At 42.1% G+C, this 11565-nt stretch overlaps 1 protein-coding gene across 1 annotated transcript; it reads left to right on the top strand.

Moving 5' to 3' along the window:
• The first annotated feature begins 2129 nt into the window (after positions 1 to 2129).
• On the top strand, positions 2130 to 11029 carry LOC138827299 (sphingolipid delta(4)-desaturase DES1). Its single transcript, XM_070022806.1, has 3 exons — positions 2130 to 2309; positions 7659 to 8401; positions 10543 to 11029. Exons 1-3 carry the CDS (start codon positions 2228 to 2230, stop codon positions 10687 to 10689), a joined length of 972 nt encoding a protein of 323 aa, XP_069878907.1. The 5' UTR covers positions 2130 to 2227; the 3' UTR covers positions 10690 to 11029.
• The last annotated feature ends 536 nt before the right edge of the window (positions 11030 to 11565 follow it).

Consider the following 11565-nt stretch of genomic DNA (forward strand, 5'->3'; position numbering starts at 1 on the left):
GCTTGAATCACCAGCCTCTGAATAGCCTCTAAGCATACCATATATGGAAGTTTAAGGCCTATTCTCCCTAGGGAAAAGATCTGCTGGCACCTGAATATTTCCATTTAAAGTCTGGCATCTTGTCTCCTTGGTAGGGGAGAGTGATTGCCCCACCCCCCAACCCCCCAGGTAATAGGCATACCCAGATCCCTGGAGACAGGAGTGGGCACTTGGCTGATAGGTTACTGAACCTGTCAGTCCACTGCTTGGGACTGTGAGTGTCCAGTGATCTGGCCCCCTGGCCAGACCCTATTTAGGCTTGGAACAGCCTAGGTGTCCAGCGCACTGTGCCACTAGTCTCCTCGATCCTATCCCGTATCCTGTCTTTTGGCTCACTCCCGGAATCATGGTGTCCCAATTCAGCTCTCCAGAGGAGCTGAATTGATTTGTTGGTATTGGTTTTGTTCTTTCTTTCCCCTTTGGCCTGTTTCCCAGCTGCCTTAAGTGTGTTTGTGGGCTGCAGGCCTTTGTAACAACGCTATCTGCAACCTGCCGACTGCCTAATTAAGACTCCAAGATTCCATCTTCCAAAATGTGGCTTTTCTAATAAATTACCTTACAACAGTTTGTGTATGTATGTGTGCAGTTTCCTACTTTTTTTTTCAGTACTGGAGTTTGAACTGAAGCCCTCATATTTACTCAAGTTTCTTGCTGAGTTAGCGCCTTACCACGGAGCCATATATCTACCCTTGCTCTTTGCTGATTATCTTGAAGATGGAGTCTCAGGGACTGGACTGGCTTTGAAGGGCAATCCTCCCAATCTCAATCCCCCAGGTTTAGTTAGCTAGGACTACAGGTATGAGCCACTGGTGCTTCACCATCTATCTTGTTATATCTGTAGTCTTTGCAAATCTTTCCTTCCTCTCATTTTCACTCCCCTTCTTTTCTTCCTTCTCCCCTCTCCTCTTTCCTCTTTTGTGCTGGATTTGAAGGTAAGGACTTGTTCATGTTAGGCTTATTCTCCACTATTAAACTACATTTCTAGTCCAACAAAGTTTCTTTTTGGATGGAGAAGTAGTACTAATTTTGATACAGAATGCCCTTTCTTTCAAGAAGAGGTTGTAGTTTATGACTTCTGTGACACATACGTACACATACATATGTACATCAGAATAAACATCATTATAACAGAAATAATTACACTGAAATAATTTTTATACAGTTTTTCTCTCAAAAACGTGTTTTCTTGTCAGATGTGGTGGTGCATTAGGGAGGCAGATGCAGGAGGATCATAAGTTGGCAAACAGCTTGGGCTGCATCACGAGCTTCTCTTTTAAAAATTAAAATAAGCTGGGCACCAGTCGCTCATGCCTGTTACCCTAGCTACTCAGGAGGCTTACATCTGAGAATCACGGTTTAAAGCCAGCAGAGGCAGGGAAATCCATGAGACTACCAAAACAAAACATAAAAAACAACCAGAGGTGGAACTGTGACTCATGCGGTGGGGCATGTTAGGCATGAGTGAAAAAGCTCAAGAATGATGTCAAGGCCCTGAGTTCAAGTCCCAGTACCAGCACGCACGCACGTACACACACACACACACACACACAGATAAGACAGACTAGAAATTGTTTTCATTTTTATTATTAGCTTTTAGGTACCATAGGTATTCCCCCCTCCCCCATGTATCAGTCCTTGAAGCAGAAAAAGAGGCTCAATGGCTAATTTGCTATTAAAAATTAAACAACCCTTTGGCCAGTTGCCACCTATGAATGCCCAGGATCCTCAAGACGAGGTGTTGCTCCAGCCACCTCAGCTCCAGGACTTCCTGTCCTCCCGCCGAGCCACGAGGCACGACAGCGGCTTCTGCAGAGCACGAACACCAGCAGGTGAGAGGGATCTGGGACGTGCTGCTGACTCAAGAGCCACGTAACCTCTGAACCTCACAGCTCTGAGCCACGGAACCCAGGCCCGGTGTGGGTGCCCCAGAATGCCGGGCGCCTGCAGCCAAGCCCACCAACCAGCTCCTTCCCTAGAGACAGCCGGGCGGGGCGGGGCGGGGCCGAGCAGAGCCGCGAGGGGCGGGGCCCAGGCAGCCGGGGGCGGAGCCACGAGCGCCCGCCCCCGATGGCCCCACCCCTTCCCGTGTTCCCCCCGCCGCGCCCGCCGCCGGCTGACACGAGCCGGGGTGCCGCCTCGGAGGAGCAGTCGTCACGTCTGAGGAGCTGGCCCGTGAACTCCTGGCGCCATGGGGAGCCGCGTGTCTCGAGAAGATTTCGAGTGGGTCTACACGGACCAGCCCCACACCGACCGGCGTCGAGAGATCCTGGGTGAGACCCGCCGGCGCCCCGTTATGTGCGTGCGCGGCCTTCCGCGCCGGCCCCCAGCGGGTCCTGGGCGGCCCGGGGTTGCCGTGGCCCGTTAGCAGCCCGTTCCCCACCGTGAGTGCGGCCGCCGCGGCTGGTGGCCCGCCGCCCTCCGCGCCGGCGCGGAAGAGGCCGGGGCGAGGCGCCGGGCGGGCTGTGGGGGGAGGGGGCCGGGCGGACGGGGGTCCCGCGCGTCCCCGCGCTCCCTGGGGAGCCCTTGGGGGACGCAGTGCGGACGCTGCCCGGGAGCCGGCGCCCGGGCTGGCAGGTGGGGGCTAAGGAAGACCCCAGCCCGGGCCGCTCCCGACCCTCCGGCTGGAACATCTCTTTCTTTGCCCGCTGTGTGGCTGGCTCCCCCGCGGTCCGCGGCGAGTGCCTCGGGGCAGCCGGAGAGGCCGGCTCAGGGCGCGGTCCTGGGGCATCCCCGGAGCCTCGCTCACGTGGTCCTGAGCGGACCTGGCGGGGCGTCCCCTCGCCCCCGTGACCCCAAGGCCTTCCCGGACACCCCGGTCCTAACGCTCCTCACACCAGCCTGCGACCGACCGAGGACCGACCGAGTCCCCGACGCATCCCATCCGGCTCGGTTCTATGGTGAAACGACCGAAAAGCGGAAGACTTGCCCAATAGGAAAGATACTCAGCGTAGCCTGCTGAGGTTCTGACGGCTCACTTAGGCCTTTGGGGCCACCCTAACTAGGCCTAACTTTGCAGAGTATTTTGGACCGTCCAAGTACTCGCCGGCTTGTCTTAGTGACACGCTAGGCGTTGGTTGAGCTGAGGATTTCTTAATTTAATCCTTCTGAGCTATTCAACCAGTTTGGCATTTTAAAAGATGAGGTGGAGAATAAAGAGTAGATGTTCAGAGGAAGATTCTAATCTGGGTTAGGCTATCTCCAAAGAGAATTTGCTATTTGATTTCTGATGCTCGGATAGGAAAGGAATATGCTTCTAGATTCTACTCTTTAAAAAAAATTTTTTTTTCGAGGAAAGTAATGGATAGAGCATTGATTATGAGGAATTCATTCTTTCTTTTTTTTTTCTTTTTTTTTGCATATGTGGTGCTGAGGAATCAAACCCAGGGCCTCAGGCATGCAAGGCAAGAACTCTACCACTGAGCCGCCTTCCCAGTCCAGGAATTCTTTCTTATATACAACATTCCTATAGTTTTTCTTAACGTGCATTTGCCCAAAGGAAAAGGCAAGGCCCTGATTTTTACAGGAGTATCTAAATTTAGAAATTTCATGTTTCTTGTGCAGAAGAGTTTGTTGATGCTATTGATGGTTGGGTTGGGTTGGGGGGGGGGTTCACCTCATACTGGGAACTTGGTGCCTCCTAATGCTAAGTAAGCATTCTGCCACTGAGCTCTGAACCCCAGCCCTGTGAAATGGAATTTAAAAATTCATCACAAAATTAAGAGAATAAATCTTTGTCATTGCTTATAAGGAAGAGTGCTTTAAGTATCTTTGGGTTAGGTTTTGTGTTTGTGTTTTGGGGCTTAACAAGTAGCCGAGAGAAACAACTTTGAGGGAGGAAGGATTTATTCTGACTCCCTGTTTAAGAGAGATTTCATCCTCTCCATTGCTTTTGGGCTGATGCGGGGCAGAACATAAAGAAGGTTTGATGAACAGAGCCACTTGGCGGTTAGTAAGCTGGGAGAGAGAGAGAGAGGAGACAGACACCAGAAAGAGTCCCGACAAGGGGTATGTTTTCACATCCACAGTGGCTTCTTTCTCTAGCTGGATTCCACCTCTCAATAATGCCCTCATGTTATAAATTTCTCAAGGGATCAATTCCTTAATTAGGTCCCTTTCCTCTGAACCAGTTACTTTTCAGTGTTTGGACCCACCAGCTGGAGACGAGGCCTTCAGTACATGAACCTTTTTTGTGAGGCCATAGCCAAACCATAGTTCTTCTTTCTTAATTAAAACATACATTGTTTTACCCATACTTGATAGAATGTACATTGATGTACATTTTATCTTTGCCTTCACTACATGTTTAAGAATAATCTGGTGTCCATTTGTAAAAATTGATTCTCAAATACTGAAATTGAGCTATCCAATAATCAGAAAAACAAGGAAGCAGTGAAAACAAGGAAGCTCAGCGCTGAGCCTTTTTTCTACAAATTTGTCATCACTGAATGATTCTATTTGGAAATTTGAAAGGACTAGAGCCAGGCGCCAATGGTTCATGACTATAATTCTAGCTACTCAGGAAGCTGAGATCTGAGGGTTCAAAACCAGCCCAGACAGGAGAGTCTGTGAGACTCTTATCTCTAATAAACCACTAGAAAACCAGAAGTGGCGCTATGGCTCAAGTGGTAGAGTACCCACCTTGAGTAAAAGAAGCTCAGAGTCAGCTCCCAGGCCCAAAGTTCAAGCCCCAGGACCAGCAACATAATAATATTAATAAATAAGTGAATAAATACATGGACTAGATACTTCTCAATGAAAAACATTTGCCAAGCAGGTGTAAATACTGCTTTAGAAGTAAGAGATGGAATATCCTCAGAAAGATAAGAATCTGGAGGTTAGTTTAAATTATACTTAAGATATTATGTTTTTCTTTTTTGGAGAGGGGGAAGCATTCTAGAACATATATATATTGGTTAATAATGAACTCTGTATAGTGTACACTTAGCTAGCTGCTGTGTAATTCACACAGATAGAGGATCAGGGTTGAATCCAGCACTGCAAAAAAAAAAAAATCACATTTAGACTTCACATTAAAAGTTTATTTAAAGACTCCTTAGCCAATCACAGTGATGAAGTGCCTATAATCCCAACTATTCAAAAGGCCAAGGCTGGAGAATCTCAAATCCCAAGGCCAGCTTGGGGCAGCATAAGATCCTTTCTTAAAAAATAGGTAAGAGGGAGGAGGCTGGGAAGGGACGTGAAGGGTAAAAAAAAGGAGGAGGCTGCAATGCTTGGTAAGAAATGTACGTATTATCCTGCCCATGTAATTGTAACCCCTCTGTACAGTATGTTCACAAATAAAATAAAAAAAAATAGGTAAGAAAATAAGGGCATCTGGAGGCTGGGGACAGCAACTCAGTTGGTAGGGTACTTGCCTGGCATGCTCAAGGACATGAGTTTGATTTCCGAGCCGTCTTCACCCAAAAAAACCAATGTATTTGGTATTAATGAGGGCTAGACTAGACCGTGTTAATGGGTCAAATAAGGATAAGTCAATCAGTTCTTCCTTTACTATTTACTTGATAGGAAACGTTTTGAACATCTTTATGGAAAAGTAAATCACGCATCATAAAATTTACCCATTTAAAGTATACAATTCAGTGTATTTTAGTATATTCATAGCTGTATGAATCACCTAATTTTTCATATCCCCATACTGACCTCCAAGTTCTGGATGACAATCAACTTTCTGTCACTGTAAGTTTGCTAGTAGGGACATTTCATACAAAATATGGTCTTTGATCTGTGGCTTGTTTTACTTAATGTGTTGTCTGTTTGTTTGTTTTAAGTTACTTAGTGTTTTTAAAGGTCATACATTTTATAATGTGTCAGTACTTCATTCCTTGTAGCCAGATACTGCTTTGCAGGGAGCTATACCACATTTTGTTTATTCTTTATTTGGTAGACATATGGGTTATTTCCCCTTCTTAACTGTTTTGAATATTACTATTTAATGTTCATATACAAGATATTGTATGAATGTATAGCTTTATTTTATGGGGGGGGTTGAGATCTAGGAGTAGAATTGCTGTATCATTGGAAATTCTGTTTTTATCATTTTGAATTAACTGTTGAACTGTGTGGAGCAGTATACTTTCCCACCAGCAGTGTATGAAGAGTCTAGTTTATTCACATCTTTGCTACTGCTTGCCTTTTTTATAGCCATTCTAGTGGGTATGAAGTTGCATCTCTGGTTTAAGTTTGTATTTTTCTAATGACTAACGATGGTAAACATCTTTCATGTGCTTATCAGCACTTTTATATGTTTTTTGTAGACACCTGTCTATTTTAAATGGTTTATTAGCATAAAGGTGTTAAGGTTCTTTATATATTCTGGTCAAAATTCCTTTGTGAGATAGGTGATTTACAAACATGTTCTCTTTAGATTGTCAGTTCACTTTTTTGATACTACCATGCACAACAGAAAAGACCTTGCAGTCAAATTTATTTTTTTCCTTTGGTCATTTGTATTTTTGTTACAGTATTTAGAAAATCACAACTATCACAAGTCTTATAGTTTTTTTCTATATGATCCATCCATTTTTAGTTAGTTTTTGTGTGGTCTGTAGAAGGGAGTCCAACTCCATTCTTCTGAATATTGCTAACGGTTTGTTCAGACCATTGGTTGAGAAGACTGTACTTTTCCTTGTGTTATTGTGTTATTGTTGTGTATTTGAAACAGCTTGGGTTCAGGTTGGCCTTGAACTCTCTCAATCCTGGTTCAGTCTTGAGTCCTAGGATTATAGGTATGAGTCAGCCTACCTGGCTGATTGGTGGTTTTTGTGTTTTTGGTTTTTTTCCTTTTGGATTGTTTTGTTTGTTGGTTGGTTTTAGGCTATACTGAAGTTTGAACTCAGGACTTTGTATTTGCTAATCAGGCATTCTACCACAAGATCCACTTTGACAGCCTCACCCCTACCCCCCCAGACTGGATTTTGCTTTTTGCCTGGGCTAGCCTGGAGCAAGATTGTCCTGTTTGTACTTTCTTGCATCACCATGGGCACTCCTCATTGCTGTTGATTGAAATGGAGTCTGGTGAGTGAACTTTTTTCCCGAGTTAGCCTAGAATTATGATCCCCTGGTCTCTGCCTCCCAGATAGCTAGGATTACAACTACGATCCACCAAGCCTGACCTATTTGTTGTTTGATTGGTTGATCTGCTTTTTCTGACACAGGGTCCTGCTATGTAGCCTGGATTGTCCTGGAACTCCCTATATACCCAAGCTAGCCTTGAACTCTGTCCTTTTGTTTCAGCCTTCTGAGGGCTGGGGCTACAGGCATGTGTGACCATGCTTAGTTTTGAACCACCATGACTGACTGAAGTTTATGTTCATGATATTGAGATATCTATAAAATGAAACTGCCCTTTGTTAGATGTGTTGACTTAAAATTTTACATAAAGCAAATATGACAGGATTCTGTCTAAACATTGATATAATTGTTGTGTAACAGTATTTTGTTTAATATCAGGATATATTCTTTCCCTAAAGGAGATAAGTATTTGGTAAAGACTTTGATAGGGAACATTATAATTTAGAGGAATATTTACTTAATTATAATTGCTAGACTACTCTGTACTTTACTCTATTCCTGATTGTTTTTTGTTTTTTTTCTTACAGCCAAGTATCCAGAGATAAAATCCTTGATGAAACCTGATCCCAGATTGATATGGATTATAATTATGATGTTTTTCACTCAGGTGGTTGCATTTTACTTAGTAAAAGACTTGGACTGGAAATGGGTCATATTTTGGGCCTATGTCTTCGGCAGTTGCCTTAATCACTCAATGACTCTGGCTATTCATGAAATTTCTCACAATCTTGCCTTTGGCCACCACAAGTCACTGTGGAATCGCTGGTTTGGAATGTTTGCTAATTTTCCTATTGGGGTTCCATATTCTATTTCCTTTAAGAGGTATCACATGGATCATCATCGATACCTGGGAGCTGATGGCATTGATGTGGACATTCCTACTGATTTTGAGGGCTGGTTCTTCTGTACCACATTAAGAAAGTTTGTATGGGTTATTCTTCAGCCTCTCTTTTATAGTTTCCGGCCTCTGTTCATCAACCCCAAACCCATTTCTTATCTGGAAGTGATCAATACTGTGGCTCAGATTATTTTTGATATTATAGTTTACTATGTATTTGGAATTAAGTCTTTAGTCTACATGTTGGCTGCATCTCTACTTGGTCTGGGTTTACACCCAATTTCTGGACATTTTATAGCTGAACATTACATGTTCTTAAAAGGACATGAAACTTACTCATATTATGGGCCTCTGAATTTACTTACCTTCAATGTAGGTTATCACAATGAACATCATGACTTCCCCAATATTCCTGGAAGAAACCTTCCATTGGTAAGTAAAAGATTTGACATTTAAACTTATGATGGTTATATAATCAGAATTAGTCTTAACTTGCTCAATTTAAAAGCGATCTCATATATGTTGTGAATCTAAGCTGAGTATCAAAAAAAAATTTGTTTAAAGTAAAGAGTATATATGTTGTCTCCACCAGCCAAATTTTGTTGAGGTTTCATTATCTTATATATTAAGCTTAGTGGCTGTCCGTAGGGTTCAAGAGTTTTGGAGGATGTACAGAATCTTTCAGGTGGTAAAGTAACTCAGAAATAGCAAACCAAAGCTGTCTACAAGATACTGTCTCTTTTCCTTGACTTTTAGTGTATTGTTTGTGGAGTAAATGAAAGAAGACATTTTAACCTTGATTCTTCATCTTTTCTAAAAATAATCATTCTTATCTGCTATCTTCCTACTAAGTTGTCTTATTAGCCTTTAACTGGGTAGAAAGGCTGACAAAAGGCTTATTATAGGAAAAAAACTCCAAATTTTTTAAAGGGAACTAGTATTATTTTATTTTATTTTTTGTCAGTCATGGGAATTGAACTTTGGGTCTGGGCACTGTCCCTCAGCTCTTCAGCTCAAGGCTAGCGCTCTACCACTTGAGTCATAGCTTTTTTCTGCTTATGTGGTGGTAAGAAATCGAACCCAGGGCTTCATGCATGCAAGGCAAGCACTCTACCACTGAGCCAACTTCCCAGCCCTCTTGATTTTATTTTAAAGCTATGATACAAGGGAACCCTAGCCATCATACATCATGCTGTCACATCCACCTAATCAAAAATTTAAACATTGACTGTTTAAAACTTACATAACATGACAACAAGACACATATCAGTTGATACTGCTTTGGAGCCCCAAAGGGAGGACAGAACAAGTTACAAATGGCATTTTACAGTCTGGATATGTTTTAGATAATATTGTGTCATTGTCCCATTTGTCAGTTATGATAATGGAATTCTGGCTTTGTTGGAAAAATATTCTTTGGAAATACATGTTGTAATATTTGGTGATGAAATATTAGAGATAACTTGGTATCATCTTTAACTTTACCTGAACCATCCATAGCTTCAACAAAGAGTGTGTGTTTGTTCCATAAGCAGTATATGAAGAATCCATGTATAGTAAATTGTTGGTTAAAAAAAAAACCAGGTTGAGGAAAAGTCAGATGAGGGCTTAATTTACTATTCTTTCAAGGGCTCAGTAGGTCTTTCATTTTTTTGATAAAGTATTAAGGAGAAAACAGCATCTACTTGACTAAAGACAGCATTAAACTTGAGATATAGAATGCTACTAGGCCCCTGTTCTTGGTATCCTGCCAGTGTCCTGCTGAATACTGTGAGGACTGTTTGCCTCTTCCAGGAGTGGGAAGCAGATTTTTTTTAAGGGATTTTGGGTTCAGGAAAAATCTAATCATTAGTTGAACACAAGAATTTTTCCCAACATGAAGTACAACATGAGTTTTTTTGAGGTTCTCAGAATTGAAAACTAACCTTAGTCAGACATTAGCTCCCTTACTGCCCATTCTACCTCAGTGGTAATTCACTTCTCTGTTTTCTATGGTGTCATTATTCCTTAGCTAAACTAACAAACATGTGAAGAGTGAGATTATGCCTTTCCTGCTCTTTCTCTGATACATATGTCTGCAAAGGAGTACAAGTTTTATTCATTCTTACTTTTAGTTTTTTGGGGGTTTTTTTGTTTGTTTTTTGTTGTTGTTGGTGGTGGTGGTGGTGGTTGTGGGGCTTGAACTCAGGACCCTGGGCACTGTTTCTATACCTCTTTGTGCTCAAGGCTAGCTCTCTACCACCTTGAACCACAGTACCACTTCCCAGTCTTGCTCATTCAATAACTACCTACCATCTCATAGTTATACTATAATAGTTCCATTGTATAGAACTATTGAGCATTTAACAGGAATAAAACAATGGAATGACTTTTTTAGCAGTTATAGTGAGACATAATCTAAACAATGTACCGACTTAAAGTGTATGATTGTATCAACAAGATAAAATAAGAGATTTTTTTTAAGTGATTAAAGGTATGGGCATTTGTATGGCTTGGTGTTTTGACCCTCTCTGTTGTCACCTTCAAGAGGCCTCAGTGACCCTATTCACCTTGCTGTCTTTGTTCACTTCTAGGTGAGGAAAATCGCAGCTGAATATTATGACAACCTTCCCCACTACAATTCTTGGCTGAAAGTCCTGTATGATTTTGTAGTGGATGATACCCTAAGTCCCTATTCAAGGATGAAGAGGCCTCCAAAAGGGCAGGAGGCTCTGGAATAAATATCTTCCCAGCAAGAGATTCTCTCCAAAGCTTAAAAAAAAGAGCTGATAAAGTGAAGTTTTTACATTATTAAGTTTAAAACTACTGATGCTTAGAAGTGGCTCTGTCAAAACTTCAAACTCAGTGGTATGAAGAGGCGAGTTCTGGCTTGAAATAGCAGCCTGAATTCATACTCGCTTTCCCTGTGTCCTGTGTCATCATCCCTGAGAGTGTCCTCCCTGTCTCTGTCACCTTGTAAGCTTATCATTTAAAAAAAGAAAAAACCTATTTCTACCTGGTTATTTTCACTCCATAGTTTTACTTAATCAAGACAACTAATAAACTGAGTCGTTAATTATATTTAGTGTGCATTGCATCTTTGTATTTCACTGTTTTTATACCACGTAATATGGTCACCTAGATAGTGGGAAAAGACAGCTGCAAAATTCCATTGAAGAAAAAAGTAGTTTTTAAAAGGCATGAGTTGATGTAGTATAAAAGTTTGAGATGGAACTCTCTATGAGTCAAATTACTTATTCTAATTTTTTGATTAGTTCAAGATGAGAACTAATTAGACTGATGAATAAAGTACTTAGCATGATAATGTCCAACACCCAGTTTCCTCTTTTACATGCCTTGACTTTTGAATCAGAAGCCGCTTACCTGGTAGACATCTATGTTCTGTCACTGCTGCCTGAAGTAGTTGGTCTCAAGTAGCTGAGATGCTGTGCTATGAGGTCTGTGCTGGTTTCCTCTGAATTTGTCACTTGGAGAAATACGGTATAATATGGAAAAGTACTTTAAAATACATTAGCTATAGAATGACTATATTGAATATATTAAAAATAGCTATATCAAATATATTAGCCATATTGAAGGTTTCCAAAGTGTCAAGC

This window comes from Dipodomys merriami, unplaced genomic scaffold, assembly GCF_024711535.1.
Source record: "Dipodomys merriami isolate MVZ:Mamm:240054 unplaced genomic scaffold, mDipMer1.0.p SCAF_153, whole genome shotgun sequence".
Taxonomy (NCBI): Eukaryota; Metazoa; Chordata; class Mammalia; order Rodentia; family Heteromyidae; genus Dipodomys; species Dipodomys merriami.

Bases quoted from the DNA above. Each gene is read 5' to 3' on its own strand.
- LOC138827299 (XM_070022806.1), top strand. From the start codon at position 2,228: ATGGGGAGCCGCGTGTCTCGAGAAGATTTCGAGTGGGTCTACACGGAC. The intron at 2,310-7,658 runs GTGAGACCCGCC...TTTTTCTTACAG, and splicing joins CCGGCGTCGAGAGATCCTGG to CCAAGTATCCAGAGATAAAA. The intron at 8,402-10,542 runs GTAAGTAAAAGA...GTTCACTTCTAG, and splicing joins CTGGAAGAAACCTTCCATTG to GTGAGGAAAATCGCAGCTGA.